We start from the raw sequence: 17,966 nt of genomic DNA, 5'->3' as shown, positions 1-17,966 counted from the left end.
TCGGCTCGGTTGTTGGCTGTTCGATATCCTTATTTGCGAGCCACTGAATCGCTTTCCACTCGGACGAATCCAGGTAACATGGAGCATCGTAAAATCGCGATGAAGAACCAAAGCAATAAATCTGTGGTTGCAAGGAAAAACACCGCGTGTCACATGTTTTCACTTTCGAAATATCGTTGTTTCACGCTAAATCCACAAATTCCGATCGAATGACCGGTTCTTTACGTTTTATTTTACAATTAACGAGATTATAAAAATAATTTTATAGAAAACAATTGAATAAATATTTTTGTGATCAAAATTTTGAAGTCTATCGAGTTTGTTTCCACGTTTTTTCCCTAAAAACCATGTAAATTCTACGGCTCAATTAATGAGACTTAATTAAATTAATGGTCGTTTTTAATAGAACTCCAATATGTTACCGTTGCAATTAAATGCAATAACTGATCAGATTAAAATATTACTCTTCCCTCGTCCAATGTCCATTAACAATGACAAAATGATTAATTTATAACGACGATTTAAGCTATTTTACAAATGGAAAATGTAATTTTGAAACGTTTCTGCTTACTTTCAATATTATTTTAATAGTTCTCTTGTATTTATGGTTCATGATGATGCACTGATATAATTTTCTCTATCAGCTATTATTTACTATTTATCATATCTATTAATTTTGATAATCTTCACAGATTGAACATCGAATTCGAACTTCCCAGGTCACAGAAATTCGATAACCCATATTCCCAAATCATGATATCGAAAATATGAAACTACGTAATTTTTTCCCTCCGTTCGTAATAATTCAACTTCGCAAATAGAAAATTCATCATGGCGTTCAGAACAGTTTAATGAAAATGTTTGTAGCGCTTTAATTACTTCAACATTCTACGGAATATTGATTTTCCGTTACGGTTCGTTAACCCGTTCCGTTGTTCAAACCTTCCTGGGTGTACTCGCAAACGTTGATTGTCCGAAAAACAAGAGAACGCAAATTCTCAGTAATATCAAGTTTCATTGGATGGTCTCGTCCTTGTCTTGTTGAAATTGTGTTCTATGCATTTCGATCGTCCGCCAGTATTAATTACATCTTGCGCCTGAACATTCCAGGTTAAGCACGTAACTCGATCTGGGCGTGATTTTCGTAGTTTACGTTGCAAAACCAAAGATTAATCATCCAAGATAAATTTAGGGAGTACCGCAAGCACAGAATTATTATCCCCGGGATCACCGTCAAAACTGTCTAGAAGTTTAAAAACAGTCGTGTCTATTTTGACAAATGCTAATACGGGCCGCCTCGTTATGATACACTAGCTAAAATCGAAAATGATTTATCATTCGCTCGTACTGGATTTAACTGTATTGATTTTACCGCGTCTATAAATAAAGCACCAGTATAATCTGTTTAGAAACCCATGACCAATAGAGCTGTTGCTCCGACACACTGGAAGAACCTTATTTGCTTAAAGTCTAGTTTAGTCTTGTTTAATGTTTAGTTACATTTCACTTAATTCTCATTATGATTACGTGGATATACCGGTAAAAACTATACGAGAATTTTCTGTAGATGCATTTTAAAATTTAAGGAATTATAGAATACAAAATCTGAAATGTATAATTTTTACCATAGACCGATAGATCGATAGATCCAATGGTAATTTGTAATTGAATTGAAAAACAATCAATTATTTGAAATAATTTATTTTAAGTAGATTGACGCGAATTTAAATTTAACAATTTTAAAATGTTCGCATACATAGTAGACGTTTTGTGTTTTTTTTAATTAACCTGTAAGTCGTTTGAATGCTGAAATCTTGAGAAATATGCTATGGTGTCACAATAATGTAAATAGCAAGTGCATTAGCAATGCTAAATTTCTCGTTTCATTAAATTATCTCACTTTGCAATCATCAAACAGCACGCCAAATTTATTTACAAAATCGATGTAACAAGAGAAAACTGTTATATACACGTTTCGATAAATCAATATTCATCTTGTTCGATAATTTAACGAAAACCGATAACGACAATTAGTATGCACCTGCCATTTCCTTAAAACGCCGACCATGTATAAAATCCATTTCTTTCGATTTTTATAGCCAATTTTCCTTTCGTTTTGACATTTATTCTATGATTATAATAAATATAATTAGTTTTCTCTCCCTCTTGACATTTACCTAATGATTTTATTCGTTCAATTTATTTTAAAAACTTTTTAAAAATCAATAATTTAAGAACTTTTCAAAATTGGAGGATTTCAAAATTTTCAAAATTTATTGCTGCAATGATTGTTTATAAAATGGTGAATTCTTTCAAATACATTATAGAATCATCTCCTTTAACATTCGGAATAGTGAAAATTGCTTTATTTAAAACAGTTATTATTGTTGCACGCAAAGTGTAAACAATGTTGCTGTAGTCACAATCGTGTGCCAACGAAAAAAGATGAAACGGTTGCATAAAATTCTACCTTCAACACAAATTTTCATCTTCCTCGTAAGTACCAACGTCAACAAATTTATGAATGGGGTGCACAGGGAAAATAATTGGCCAGTAGAGAAGAATTCTTGAGGAACTGCCGATTCCATACGGTAATGCGTGCGAAGCTTAAAAACGTGATCGGCCGAACAGTGCTTGACTTTGACAGTTATCGTTCGACCGTCGTAGACGATGGACGTCGCATAATGCTGCGAAATTCCCGAGCAACCTGTCCGATGGTGGCCGTGAAAACGTCGTATGACGTCAATGTCACTACGCTCAGAATGAAACTGAATAACGTCTTGCGGTGATAAAATTACCAATGGACGTATCACGTAATACTGTAACGTGACATAACTCCTTCTACCAAACCGTGCGCTGAAACACGAAGTGAAATGACCACGGAAGCATCCGAAACCAGAAATTGGAATAAACAGGCGCTAACGCTTGACACGGACAGATTTCACCCTCGCCAATGTTATACGCCAAGATTTTCTCGTCTAGTGTGCCCGTAAGTAGCTTCCAGCGAGAACAGTTCACAAATGTTCCGAGTAAAACGGACAAGATTTTAGAAACAAGTTTAATCCCGGAACGACACCCTGGAGTTATCGCGAGCCCACAACATTTTTTATTTGTCCCCAAAGCGTAAATAGATACTGAAATATTGAGGTTGCATATTAAGTAATCTAACATAGATGTATAATATATAATATAGAATAAATAATATTTCACAAATCAAAAATTTTTTGTGGGCTCGCGATAACTCCAGGGTGTCGTTCCGAGGTTAAATATATATATTTAACTCCGGAACGACACCATAGAATTATCGCGAGCCCACAAAATTTTTAATTTGTGAAATATATATATATATATATATCCTCGCATAAAACGGAGCTGACGGTGTAGAATAAAATAGTTTCATACAGGGCTTCATTTTCCAGGAAAATCGAGTATGAAACTTCGTTAGTTACCCATGCACTCAGACACAGTTTACTTCGTTTGTCCGGCCAGTCAAACTCAATTATATCTGAGTGACCGCCTACCTAACGAATTCTCAAACTCGATTTTCTCGGGAATGAAGCCCTGTATGCAAAAATTGTATTGTGTACTTTCGGTTCAGGTTTATGCGAGGAATTACTTCCTTGCCGGCTGCACCACGATTTTCCGGAAACTCTGTATATTACAACGCCACAATAAACAATCCCACATTGCCACCCATGCCAAAAAATAGAAGGACATCGTTCTCGGATTACAGTACTAGAACATGAATTCAAATGTAACTTGAACAATAAATTCGAAGTGATTTCAAAAATAAATTTAGAAATAAATTCGAAAATAGATTTGGAAATAAATTCGAAAATAAACTTGAAAATAAATTTGAAAGTAAACTTTTCCTCGCTTCCGTCACACTGTGATTCTAGCTCGTGTGCTCTGCAGTTTACTGTGTACGCACGATTGATTGAATCCGTTTTGGTTGACTTTTGACGGCGATCTATCGATCGGTATCTGGAACCGGCAGGTTCCGAGAGTTTTGACTTTCCCGAATTTCGAGGAGCGATCTCTCAAATTTAGCCATTGACGCAATGAACGTTTCCGTACCCACGGGCGGTTAACTGATTTGCGTTGGCGTCAACAGGTTCCGATGCCCAACAGAAGACTCGAACCAGAGAAAATCCAATGACGTCTTCGAACGTGTGGGCGTCACAGAAGGGGATTTCGCCAGACCACCTGTAGCGAGCAGGAAGTATCAACGAAATGCCGGATCGGTGACTACATTGTTTTTTTTTTGCGTCCGGGATAAACGGTTTTGTGTACGTGTATAATCGATTCCAGTTTTGCATTGTCCGCAGGAACTCTAAGGCTGTAGGACGAGATCGTTATTTTTTTATCTTCGTTTCGATAATAATCGGGACCCTGACCCGGAATGTACGTGGAGAGTTGTGTACGGCGGGGATCCCGGAAATTTTTGGAATTCTTGGCATTAGTTTCAAGTCTTCATGTGACGAGCACAAAATGTATACGTCATTGGAATGGTTATTTGAGTGGTGGTAAGTACAGCAAATAGGAAAAGATTGGAAGTTCAACGCAATGTGCTGAGGGTTTGGGATTTTGTGACGGAAATGATCTGAAATGTGTTTATAATCGCAACAGCTGTTTATTCTGTATCTAGTTCAGAACTGCAATGTCGTGGAGTGCACAATTACGAATAGTCTCTGGATATCTATGTAATAGCCATATACATACATCTTTTAAAATGGAATAACATTTTTTAAATTATTTCAAGAAGTTTGAATTTTGTTGAACTAATAGAGTGACTAATTATTGGGTAAATCCTAAAAAATTGTTTCCTAAAATTGCAATTGGTTGGGATGATAAGAAAATCAACTTTTTTATCCGAGCCTGTACAATTTGAAAGATGCATTTTGTAGATCTCGGTAGCTTATATTACACACGTTGGCAATTTCATTGAAATCGGTTGATGCGTGTTTGGTCGAAATTCGTGAAAAACTGCTATTTTCACTTCAAACGCTAACAATTCACAACAACATGCATCGATTTCAATGAAATTTTCGGTATGCATTTTTTAAATTTTTAACATGGGCTCACAGATAAACAAGTTGATTTTTTTATCATCTCGACCAGTTGCAATTTTTGAAAATAATTGCATAATAAATCATTATTGAAAATAAATTAAATTGATAAAATTATTCAAAAATAAAATTATTTTTGAAAATAATTGCCCAACAAACTAATTACTCTAACATTCCGAAACATTTAGATCGCTTGGCCTAATTATGAAAAAGTTATTCCGTTTTAAAAGGAGGACGCATATTTTTTACACCGACTGCAGAAGTTTTTTTCTTTCAGTCATAATCTTAACAGGATAGAAATATTATTTCAACTGTCTTGAACTCTTAATTTTTGGACTGTTTTAAATTGTATAAGTATATTTATAAATATTATATACATATATTATATATATTATATTATATATATTACATATTATAATATATTTATATATATTATTATAAATTATATGAGTAAAATACGCAGTCTAATTATGGCTATTTTTCAGACATATTTTTAATAAAAGGTTGTAAACAGTTTAATTTAAAATTTATCAACAGAACAATAATTTCCGGATTTGGGTTTAAGACGTCACTTCACGAGGATAAAACGTTATAATATTTGAATAGTCAATGGTGGAAAGAACAGCAAACAGTAATGTACAGAAAGATTGGAATGACGAAAATGATCTGGAATGTTTATAGTCGTAATAGATATTTATCCTGTTCCTAGATTAGAATTGCAATGTGGTGGAGTGGACAATTATGACTAGATAAGTATAAGGATAATTATGCGATAGCTACGTCGATGTTTCTTTTTTTCAATAATTTTAACAAGTTGAAAATAGTACTTTGATGTTCTTGAATTCCTTTAATATCTTTGCTGTTTTATATTGCATAAACTCATCCTTTGAGTCTAATTAATAATACTGATAAATAATGCAATAGTAAATAATAATAATTTGGCTATATCTCAGATGCCTTCCGGCAAGAACCGGTTGCAGATAGTATCACTTAAAATTCGACTATAAAATAATTATTTTTGGCTACTTTTTTATACCAATACAGATTTCTTCGCTATATTAATATTTAATTTGCTCTATTGGTGTTAAATTGAGAATTTTTCCATATGAATGTTTCTTATAAAACATACGTCAGTATAATAGAAATTGTTAAGAAATGAAATATTGTTATCTGATCCTACTTCACGAATGGTATCGAGAAATACCAATTTGAAGCTTGAAGTATGATTCAGTTTTACATTGCGTTAGATTTTTAATTGTTTCATTGCAGACGAAACCGACAAAAAAATGGCAACTAGCAAAGGATTGGACAGGAGGGAGAAACAGTTTCATAATAGTGACTTTGCAGGTAGACTGTAAATATTTGTGATGTCAATCTTATCGTCTTGATCCTATGACTCGATTGCACTAGTTAATGCAATGCGGCAGGAATGCGTTTTTGATGGACTAATAAAACTATTTTTGTTTCAGGAATATGCGTTTTTTTCTAAACGACAGTAACTTTCGAATCGGAAGCTTTTAAGATTTAAAATTGGATTTGTTGGACTCTACTCACACATCGCATCAGAGGGAATATAGGAATCGGTAAAAATATGTTTTCTAATGATGTTGTTACACTTATTTACTCCATTTGTAATTTTTTCAGTTTTGATATTTTAAGTGCCCTTAGTTACGAAATAATTTTTTTCAACACATACATAGATTATTTTTCATTAAAAACTAATAAAACTGTCTGTTGGTTAATTTTAATATTTTATACATTAGTTTTCAATGAAGATAAAAATTTATGTAAATAATATTTTTCTATGTATCATTACTAAAGTATGTATGTAAGTATTCATAATCTGCGAAGAAAATGGAGTTACATCAGAGATTACGAAATACGAAAATAATTTAGAAAATGTAATTGAGGGCACTGTTTATCATTTGGAAGGTGTGCAAATACTAATGACTGATAATTCTAATTTCTCCACTTAAGCAACTTATTTTCAGATACATTATAAATGTACTGCGAACTTTTATACATTTACAATCAAATTAAATAAGTAACATTTAAAATATTAGAAGCATTTAAAGCGTTTAACAATATCAATATATATTGTCTTTAATATATCCAACATATCCAAATTCTGTCTAAAAGTTCGAAATTATTATAAATTATCGTGCTTTCTAGTAAGAAATACAACAAACTACAAATATCAGTCGATAATATAGATCCCTGCATATTAAGTTTACAGCATTGGCTAAAAGTAATAGAAATAGAAATACAAAACATTTTTATTCGCATGAAGAGAGTATAATTAAATCTAATTAAAGAGTGAATATTTTTTATTTTACATAACTAATGGATTTTGTCGCATGCTTCAAATTATATTTTATTGCATGTTTGTGAGTACATTTAAGTATTATAACATTTACATACAATCATTTTATGATTGCAAGCTACATATTATAAATAATAAAGTGCATACTTTTTTTAATGTCTATTGGAGAATTATTAAGTGAAATAAAATTTAATATTTAAGCATACATGTTGAAAATGAAGATACTGAACTGTACGAGGATATTAACTGATAAATGAACTTTCTCGGATTGCCCAACGAAAAATCACTCGTGTGATTCGATTATTACCAACCATCATTACTGATGCTCAAGGGTGGAATTATTGATTTTTCTGAACAAACTAAAAATATAATGAACGATGAATCATATCAAAGTATTTTATAATATATCGCGTTCGCTACAATGGCAACGCGAGGATCGTTAGAAAGTACCAAAAATTGTATTCTCTTCTCAAAATAAACGTCCTCCTCGATTGAAACGAATTCGATAGATGGTTTGACCAAATTGACACAAGAAAACTGCTCAAAATAACTTCATAATCAACCAAAGTGATAAATATTGTCAACAAGTGACTTAAGGAAGATTATTATTAGACTGCGTATTTTTACAACAAAAATCATTGGGTAAAGTACGAAACAGTGAAAACGTTGGAACAATTGACGAACACTGTTATCTCGCTTTCAATTAATTAAAATCATTAAGAGAAGGGACACATTTTTAACGAAGCTCTGTTTCTTCTCATTGTTGTAAACAGTTTTTTTTTAGTTTGCATAAAGATCCGAAGTATAATTATTACAACATCTACAAGTTTAATATCAAACTTGTAAATTAATAACAAAAAGTATGATAACGTGAAAACGTTATGTTGTAGTATGTTAAAGTATGATAACGTGCTGTATTTATCCTTACGTTGCACAGACAACATAAATTAAAAAAAAAATAGTAAGTATGTTTCATGCAAAAGTTTCGTTGCTATCGCGAGAACGTGCGATTCATATATGTATTCAGTTCTTTAACCATTTGTACTTGACTGGCGACTCTAAGGCGGCATTAAAAATGGTTATATCACATTTCAAAATAATTTTAACGTTATCAAATTTGTTTATATCGCAAAAATTGTTAAAAGCGCAATTGTTGCATGAGTCACAAAATTCAATTTTATATATATAAAATGCAAATGGGAAATACTATTGGTCAGAAAAACTATTTTGGATTTCGAGTTAAAATGGCGTCAATTGCAAAGGATTAAATGAAGTATCTCACGTTTTATTTCTCAATTTAAGAGGGCACCGAATACTGAATAGAAAGTTATAAGAGTATTGAACAACTTTTCTTTTTTTCAATTCCAAATTCCTTCGAAGTACTGAGAAATCGATAAGTTTCGTTTGAATTTTATTCGATTTACATCCTTATAATTGATTTTTGTAAGGATTAGTTGCATTCATCAGGTTCATGGTTGTAAACACAGTTACTGTTGGGCATTCGAAGTTATTCCAGTAACCAACTAATTGATTTAGTATAACATGTTAGCGGCAGCGCATTTTAGTCGCGGTTAGACAGCTAATTATGTGCTAACGCTAATGGACGGCACTTTGACCATCAACTTTAAGTGTATTTAAACGTTAAAATTACATTAGCCAGTGACTTAATGAATGCAGCTGTGTCGGTGAACTTTGAATTGATGAACAGTCCGATTCTCTGCTACAACGTAAATACAGTGTGATTTCAAACGAAACCAGATTCGTTGATTTCTCAATAACTACTTATCATAGATCACAATACTTGCCGTTATAATTATTCAGAATGTGCAATTCTTACAAACTGTAAATTGAAAAGTAGGGTAACCCATTTAGAAAGTTAGAAAATGATCTTAATAGAAGGATTATTGGATAGAGTAGTAATATGTGATCCACATAGAATATACAATATTCAAATTTTGATATTCGATTTCTGTAATAGGTAACTAAAGAAATAATAGATAATTAAATAAAATATTTCAGGTGATCAAGTTAAAGGACTTCATCTGTGAGTTAAATTTTATAACGTGTAGTGAGAACCATCGATCATTCGTACGTTGACATCCTAAATTGATCTAAATAATGGATGGTACATTAACTCTTTGTTGACAAATTATTTTACAGCGTTTGTCTTTTATTACTTATAATTATATCTCCCCCCCCCCCTCACAAGGGACACGCGTTCAATCAATTAATACCTAAAAAATACGTGGATGTTATTAACAATCAAACGGTGCTTCGTGGCTCGGATCCATTTGGACTGTGATTGTGAGTATAAATCTTGTTATTTGACTATCTAGTTTCTGAACATTTATTTAAAATTTGTGTCTGTTTCATCAAGGTTTATAGAAAAACGTGTCCACGAGGAGTACTTTAAAAAAATAAAATCATCAATCATTCTATGCATTCTTAAGGTGCACCGTTTGAGTGTCAAACTACATATATTTTAGTTAAATGAAGTATCACTTTCTACACGTTTGTAATTTTATATTGTTTTCAACAGTAAATATAGCATTCTGAGCACATTTTGAACTTTGACTGCAAAGAGTAAACATTTCCAATTTTATTTGTCATGATTGCAAGAAACTTTATCTTTTCGGGACGAATGTTGACCTCTTATCCCAGAAATTGTAAGCATGTAATTCGATTACATGCGTAACAAATTATCAAAATACATTGTACATTTCCTCCATTATTTAATTTAACTCTCTGATGCGTGATCTAGTTGTTTAAGAAAAATATATATTCTTAAAATTTTCAAAAGTTCTCTGCGAAGAATTGACACTTTCGTTGTCACGCCAGCGACCTGAAAATTGTATAATATTAAAGTATTTTACTTCACCAGATTAAAATTGAAAAGTTAAGTTCTATGACATCAATCTGTTGTCTAACATTAATGTATTATTTACTGCAATAGTAGGTTGTTTTTTTTTAAACAAATAGGTTTCTTGTAATTAGATCGTGGGTTTTTCTGCAAAATAAACATTGTCTGCATTGATTGCAAGGAGAGAATATTGCACAGAAATTGATTTCTTCTTCTATTGATTTTAACAAGTTGCCAAGAGTGTAACACTAATCTTCTAAACCTCTTTGACTGTTGTCTATTTGATGTATCCATTTTTTTCATAAATGCATAAAAAATCAATTACTTTGACAACATCCTTTTGTATTTTGTAGACCCTAGTAAAATTAGGAAGATATAATAGTTCGACAAAAAATTATTAATTTTCAAATCTAGGCAAATAATTCTGCCACTCCGATATGGGTGACGTGCAGTCAAAGTGTTAATAACTCGAGGGTGTTCCATCGGTTCGAGTGCCATGTTATTTTCAACATCTGCAGTAATACCTCTATTTTCTTAACACGCTCTGTTTGCCTATAAGGTTGCTCTCTTTCTCTCTCTCTTCCTCTCTCTCTCTCTCTCTCTCTCTCTCTCACTCACTCACTCTCTCTCTCTCTCTCTCTCTCTCTCTCTCTCTCTCTCTCTCTCTCCCCGATCACCCCGTGTACCATTTCCACTATGGTAATTAAGCAACGCCCTTCGACCAATAAAGAATCAACATTCCCCACCAGTTTTAAAAGCCGTTCTACCACAGATAACTTCGCTCAGAGATAGACTCATCTCCGACGACATCTACACCGAACACATGTATCACATTATTGCGACGTATCGAATGCAGTTACAAAAACGGGTTCTATAGATTCCAATTACAGTACTTTTTCACTTTTACTTTTCGCTCTAGACTTTCTACTGAACACGTAACGTAGAGTTTTATGTTTTAAAAGTTCGTTACAAAGAGAATTTGGACCGTGTATGCATGCTGTTGATACCATAGCATTATTTGCAACAATTTGACTTAAAAGCAAATTATTTTTAATTATGGTGTCAATTGTTATTGCAAGCTTTATTTGATATAATTCATTGAAAAGTAAATACAATAAGTACATAAACAATATGTACTTATCGATGTACTTAGTGAAGTATAAGTACAACTGTAAGACGATATGTCTTGTCATTATTTGCCGCATCTACTGATTAAGTCGCATACTGCATATGCATTATTGATTTTTAATTTTTTCTCGTTCACGGAATAATACATAAATTGTTAGAATAATCTGAATAATTCTGTTGTTACATAATTGATAAAGGAATCACTTGACATTTGTTTTAACATGCAACATTAGATACGTTTGTGCTCAAAATACATTTTACATAATTAGGAGAATTTTATTATTACAAAATTATTATTTTATTACAGAAATTTAAAAACTTGTAAAACAATAAATACGAGTTTGAATGAATCTATTATATTGTTACGAAATTATTATTTTATTACAGAAAATTCTGAACTTGTAAAACAATAAACTCAAGTTTAAAAGAACCTATTATATTTTCATAATTATAAAAAGACCGCGGTTTTTTATTTATTTATGACAAAAATGGATACATCAAATATACAACAGTCAAAGGTTTAGAAGATTAGTGTTATACTCTTGGAAACTTGTTTTAATATCAATAGAAGAAGAAATCAATTTCTGTGCATTACCCACTCCTTGCAATCAATGCAGACAATGTTTATTTTGCAGAAAGACCTACGATCTAATTATAAGAAACCTGTTTATTTGAAAAAACAACACACTGTTGCAACAAGTAATACATTAACTTTAGACAGTAGATGGCAAGCACTCTCATCGTCATTCTTCCATAAAGTGGAGCAATTTTATTATCAGAAAATATCCATCTCGAGCTGCTGTCCTCAGCATCTTCATTTCTATGTATACTCCGCTATCTTCGAGAAGTCCGTCATCTTCGCTGCTCGACTTTTTATAGAGAAACCTTTGTAAAATAAAATGGCGCAGAGTTCTGCGAAGCTCTCCCTCGGCCCCGGAGTTCCTTTCGTAAAAAAACTCTGTGATAGACCAAGGACCTCCCCAATTCTGAATAACCCTATTGCTGTGAAATCGTGTCTGAGGAATGCCGTGCCGTACGGTGGTTGGCTGTATATTAAAAGCTTCATTCGAAACAGGATTCTCAGGTGTCCCGGTGCCTCCTTTGCCGCTGGTACGTTTCCCCGAGAGCGAGATAAGCTTTGTGCAATTACTCGACCGTGATTGATCCTGCGCCCTAGCCGTTCTCGCAGAAGAAAAGTTGATTAAGAAGCGGTAAGAGGTGTGCCTTCCTCGAATCAAAGTTCACCGAGTCCGCATTCTTCCCCTGCATCTGCCGATGCATGGACTTACCGGCGTGTCGTGGACAAAATTGTCGCGAGTCTCGCATGCGTCCACGGTCAGTGACGTCTCCCTTCTATGTACGTTCCCTCGTCTCGTCCTGGACGAAGTCCACCATGTGACCTTGCTGGTATACCTCGTGTTTGCCTTAAGTCGCGAGTACACACCGAGAACGCTGCAGCTCTTAATAAAAAGCAGCCCGTAGTTAACGCTGTTCACACCGCGCCGCACAGTGGAACCGAACATTTAATTTCATGGACATCGTCGGCGAAAATTTATTGCCGAAATTTTGCTCTACAGCCTCATTAAATCTTTGACAAGTGATCGTCGCCTAAGAAAACGCAAAGAAATGGACTTCACATTCGCTTCACGTCTTATCCAAATGCACGCGAATTTGACTGTTACGGAGACTCCGGCCTTTTTGTCTTGCAGTTACTCCATTTTAAATAATTATTGCCTAAATCCTATTAGTTTGTAAGTTCTTAATATTTTACATATTATTGGGCATCTTATCAGCAATGATTTTCTACGAAATAACATTCTGACTTAATTTGAATTTCATCTTTCAGCAACTGTATAAAAAACATATAAAATTTATCGCATTCGATACTATCATAATTCAACAAAGTTTTGCACAAAATTGCCCAAGGTCTAAAATGCCTAAATTCACACCTTTAGTGGTAAGGTTTTAGAAAGTAGGATGCGATTAATGAAATATTTATTTGATATATCACATATATTAAATTTTTAATATATGTGTATATATAATATAATATAATATATAATATAATATAATATAATATAATATAATATAATATAATATAATATAATATAATATAATATAATATAATATAATATAATATAATATAATATAATATAATATAATATAATATATGTATATTAAATTTATTTTATTAATTGCAACTATTAGCAACGAATTTTTCTATTTCTTAATTTTTGTATCTCCTTTTATTTTATTGTATTTTCTTATGTTGCGATTTATAAAGGTTATACTGCGAAATTTCAACAATTGATCGATGATGTCCAAGAAAATAGGTGTTTCGTTCCACTGTACACTGCCGCATAGTGAAGTACAATGGTGTGCATAATTATAGACTCGAAACGACATCCAAACGAAAACTCAAGAAAATATCGTATTTGTATACTTCTATTTTGTATTATTTCTAATAGAAAAATATACGAACATAATGTTTTATTAAGTTTTTCTTCAATAAATAGGATGTTTGAAAGAGGCCACTTGCAGTGCTGTGAATAATTATAAACTCGAAGCAACTTCCACATTTTTACTGATATTTAAATAAAAATAAAAAAAGTCTACATTTTTGTATTTCTATTTTCTATTATTTCAAATATAAAAATACACAAATATGTTGCTTTGTTAAGTTATTGTTTAAATATCACTAAAAATCTAAGAGCTACTATAATTATTCACACCACTGTATTTCGTCTCGAAAGCTGGCCAAAATGATTTTACTCGTTTTTGTGAAAAACAAAAGTACTTGGGAATGAAATAATGCCACGATTTATCACGGATTCGCAAAAAAATGCGGATGATAGAAACTTTACAAATAAATTTATTACCGTTTCTAATTATTATATGTTTGTTTATACTATTTTACTTGAATACAAATTTTCTTTTGTAATTTTGTATTTAAATGAGCTAGTCTCATTCTTCGTCAAATTCATCTATTACTGAGTCGTCTCCAGTGTTCTTTAGTTCATGCTCCTCTAAATTTATATTTAATTGAATACGTTTATAAACTCTCAATTGAGTAGTAATTCTTTTCGTATCGTAAACAGAAAATGGCTGTAATGACATCAAAACAAGCATTGGGACTCACTTGGAAATATGTACCTATAATATCTAGACTGCGGATCTTTATGCAGTTTCTCATTTTCATATACTATTTTACATAAATCGGAATTAAGCAAAAAATTTTCTTCGTCAACTAAACGATTACTCATTGCAAAATGAAAATAAAAATGCTTTTAGAATATGTTAATGTTTAGACGTTCTCCTACATTTAAAAAATTTCCACATGCCATAAATGCATAAAAATTCTATATGTTTTGGCTGAAATGTAATGCACTTCACTGAATTATTGGCAATTTTTTAACATCACTAATCACTAAAACAAAGATAATGTTGAACAGATTATTTTTAATGGAAAGTAAAGTACAGACTAACCTAAATGATATCTGCAAAGAAAGAGGTTGGCATGATCTCTTTACGACATTGTGACATACAAAATCAATTAGTGAATGAACAGTATCTGAAAAACGCTTTACTTTTAACGAAGCATAAAGTTTCATGAGTGAATCGAATAAAAAAAAGGTATTGAGATACTACTTTCTATAATAACTTACTAAAGATTTTTTAAATCAATAGACCAGTTTTTAAGTCCCAATACCCCACCGTGCGGCACACAGTGATCGATTTTCATCATTTCGACGGCAAAAATCACTATTGCGAGATATCTCATCAACAAATTTCATTTCTTTCGAGATATTTGTTATATCACTATTGTATAATTGTTAGATGGGTTGTATAATTTTTAGTTGTTAGACGAATATATTATTATTCCAATTTAATATCTTCGTTGATTATAACTGGTGTTTTCATCGGCGTAATGATGATATAATATATATTATTTGTTATAATAATATTCGTTATATGTATAATATATATTTACTTTCCTGGAAAATTTTCGAGTGTTATCTTCCCGAAAGCTTTGAAAGTCTTTGCGTCACCTTCCTATTATCTGCTTGTACGATTTTTCAATTGAAGATAATTATTCAATATTGTTTATTGCAGCTGGTGTCTTCTCAGATGCAAAACAACTTTTGTCAAAACACTACTTCGATGACACACAAGAAAAAGATTTGAAAGCGGAAAAGAATTATTTTTCGCATACTTTTCAAAGTAATTTGTTGTTAGTGTAATTCGAAAAAGGATTAAAGATATTATTCTACGTTTTTATTTTGAATACGGTTTTACAGAAACTATAAAAGTACAATAATTAAGTAAATATTATCATTTTTAGCTTTCCAAATTACATTTTTATTTGAACACAGTTTTATAGAAGCTACAACAATGTAGCAATTATATGAATGTAATGAAAGGTTATTAATATTTATAAATACAATTTTTTATGAAATAATACATTTAAAGTTTAAACATCAGAACATTTGAAATGTCTGTAACAATTTTTAAAGACCCAGTTCCTTACTTTGCTTCTTACTTTTGCAATAACACATTTATAATGCACTTTAAAACAAAATATTTAATATAACAATAGCAATTTATTTAAACAATTCTTAATTTCTCCTTGTATATCTTTTTAATTGTATCTATTTATATTTTTAAATAATATCATAAATGTTCAGGAATGATCATAGAGAATTGGACATGGATAATATTTAAAGAACATTTTCGACGCATTGTGCTACGCGAATTTGAACAGAAAATAGTTCAGCGGATATAATGGAGAACGTTTGCTGCATTTATGGAAAGGATTACTGCCGTACTCTTTTGACGTGCCCTCGTCAGATTTTTATCTTTTCAGGTCAGTGTAAATGTTCGCTAGCTGGCACGAACTTCAAAACCTCTAACTATGTAGAAAGCTATTTAGCTCACTTTTGCAGTTCCAAGAGGAGTTCCTCGTATAAAAATGATGCATTAGTAACAATTTATATAAATATACAAAACAACGACTACAATATAAACAAGCTACGAATATATATGCATTCGTAAAGTCTCTTGACTTACAATAGAAACCAAAATAATCATTTCACTATAGTTTAACATCGCATAAACATTAGTATTATATTAATACAACGAAATTCTTACAGCAAAGAATAAAATTGTAATCAATTTATTTTTATATAGATTAACATCATATGTTGGAAATGCATAATAAATATTCATAATTTAATAAGTGAGTAACCCATATATATATATATATACAGGGTGTGCAAAAATTATCGTAAAAAAGGTCGCGGATTGCATTTTCGCTAAGGAAAAAGAAAAAGGAAAAAGAAACTACTTCAAATAACTCAGATCCCCCCCCTCCCAATTTCCCGAAAATACGATAATTTTGGTACATCCTGTATTTATTTGAACAGTTAAATATGCAAATCTCCATGAAAAGTGCAACACTTTGAAAAAGATAGAGAAAGGAGGATGAAACCTTCATTCTGCAAGTGGGATGCGCATTCATCATTAAATGTCTATTACACAATTAGCCTAACAGGGCTTCTTTTGTAATCGCAGATGTAGTTTTTCATCTGCTGCATACGTAACCAAAAGCTGTTCGATTTTTCTTTACGTGTCTCGATGTTCTCAGTTTGCTACATAACAGCTGTACTGTTGCACATTGAGAATTGCATATTTTATTATAACTAATGAGTGAAGACGAAATCATATGTTAATAATTAAAATTTTCCATCGAAACGTAGAATGTTGATAAAAATTAGCAGTAATGATTATACGGTAAGAATATGTGTTGTGTTTTTCATTAAAAAATACGCTATGATTTCCAGACAATATATTTTCATAAATGATTTTAAAATGTAAAAGTAGAATAAAAATACTAGCAGCTTTTCTTGGTATTATATGCATTAACATATCCTTAATTCAGAATTATTTAGGTAGTGAAAATATATTTATATATATATGATTATTATTATTAGTATTATTATATATTTTCTATTATATATATATATATATATATATATATATATATATATTACATTATATATTCTATATATTACACACACAGACACACATATATATTAATTATATTATATTATATATATTTTATATTATTATTATTATTATTATTATATTTCAGTGACACTAGTTAAAAATCAGAATAAATTTATTATGTTCCCTTTATAAACTGACATAAAACAGCTGTTTTTAGTGCGTTAATGTTAGTACATTTTAATGCGGAAATCTAGCGTTAAAATCTGCAGTCGAGTTATTACAGTTCCGCTATGTATCTTCGGTTTTGAAGCAATTCAGATATAAAAAAAGTTATCATCTGATTCAAGCCGTTCGATTGAAATGTCTCTTCCACATCATAAAGTAAAGTACGTGGCCATTGTCGTATTAAAACAATGAAAATAAAGAAGTGCGGACTGCATACCAATCGTTCTTAACGTTCGGACTGTGTATATTGCGCGGCTACAAACAGTTTTACTACACACTTTACACATTGTCACTATTATGTAACCGATTTCCGTGGCGGTTTTGGGATATCTTCCAATAATGGTGATAGGCAATT

General features: G+C 31.6%; 1 protein-coding gene across 21 annotated transcripts; it reads left to right on the top strand.

Moving 5' to 3' along the window:
• Positions 1–2,406: 2,406 nt before the first annotated feature.
• On the top strand, positions 2,407–17,281 carry LOC117218763 (uncharacterized). Of its 21 annotated transcripts, none has more exons than XR_013035696.1 (7): positions 2,457–2,989; positions 4,115–4,244; positions 4,312–4,526; positions 5,607–6,416; positions 6,539–6,652; positions 9,412–9,517; positions 9,602–9,966. XR_013035696.1 is itself a non-coding variant. In XM_076527935.1 (5 exons), exons 3-5 carry the CDS (start codon positions 4,403–4,405, stop codon positions 6,588–6,590), a joined length of 261 nt encoding a protein of 86 aa, XP_076384050.1. In that variant the 5' UTR covers positions 2,407–2,989; positions 4,115–4,244; positions 4,312–4,402; the 3' UTR covers positions 6,591–9,966. The 21 variants fall into 21 exon arrangements, 3 of the variants coding, with proteins under 3 accessions (XP_076384050.1, XP_076384049.1, XP_076384051.1); XR_013035681.1 differs by having other exon boundaries at positions 6,539–9,517; positions 9,602–9,696; positions 9,770–9,966; XR_013035727.1 differs by lacking the exons at positions 9,412–9,517; positions 9,602–9,966 and adding an exon at positions 15,494–17,281 and having other exon boundaries at positions 2,446–2,989; positions 4,329–4,526; positions 6,339–6,423.
• The last annotated feature ends 685 nt before the right edge of the window (positions 17,282–17,966 follow it).

Source organism: Megalopta genalis, chromosome 1 (assembly GCF_051020955.1).
Source record: "Megalopta genalis isolate 19385.01 chromosome 1, iyMegGena1_principal, whole genome shotgun sequence".
In the NCBI taxonomy this organism is placed as follows: Eukaryota; Metazoa; Arthropoda; class Insecta; order Hymenoptera; family Halictidae; genus Megalopta; species Megalopta genalis.
The sequence above is the reverse complement of the archived record's forward strand: the minus strand, read 5'-3'. Positions and strand labels throughout refer to the sequence as shown.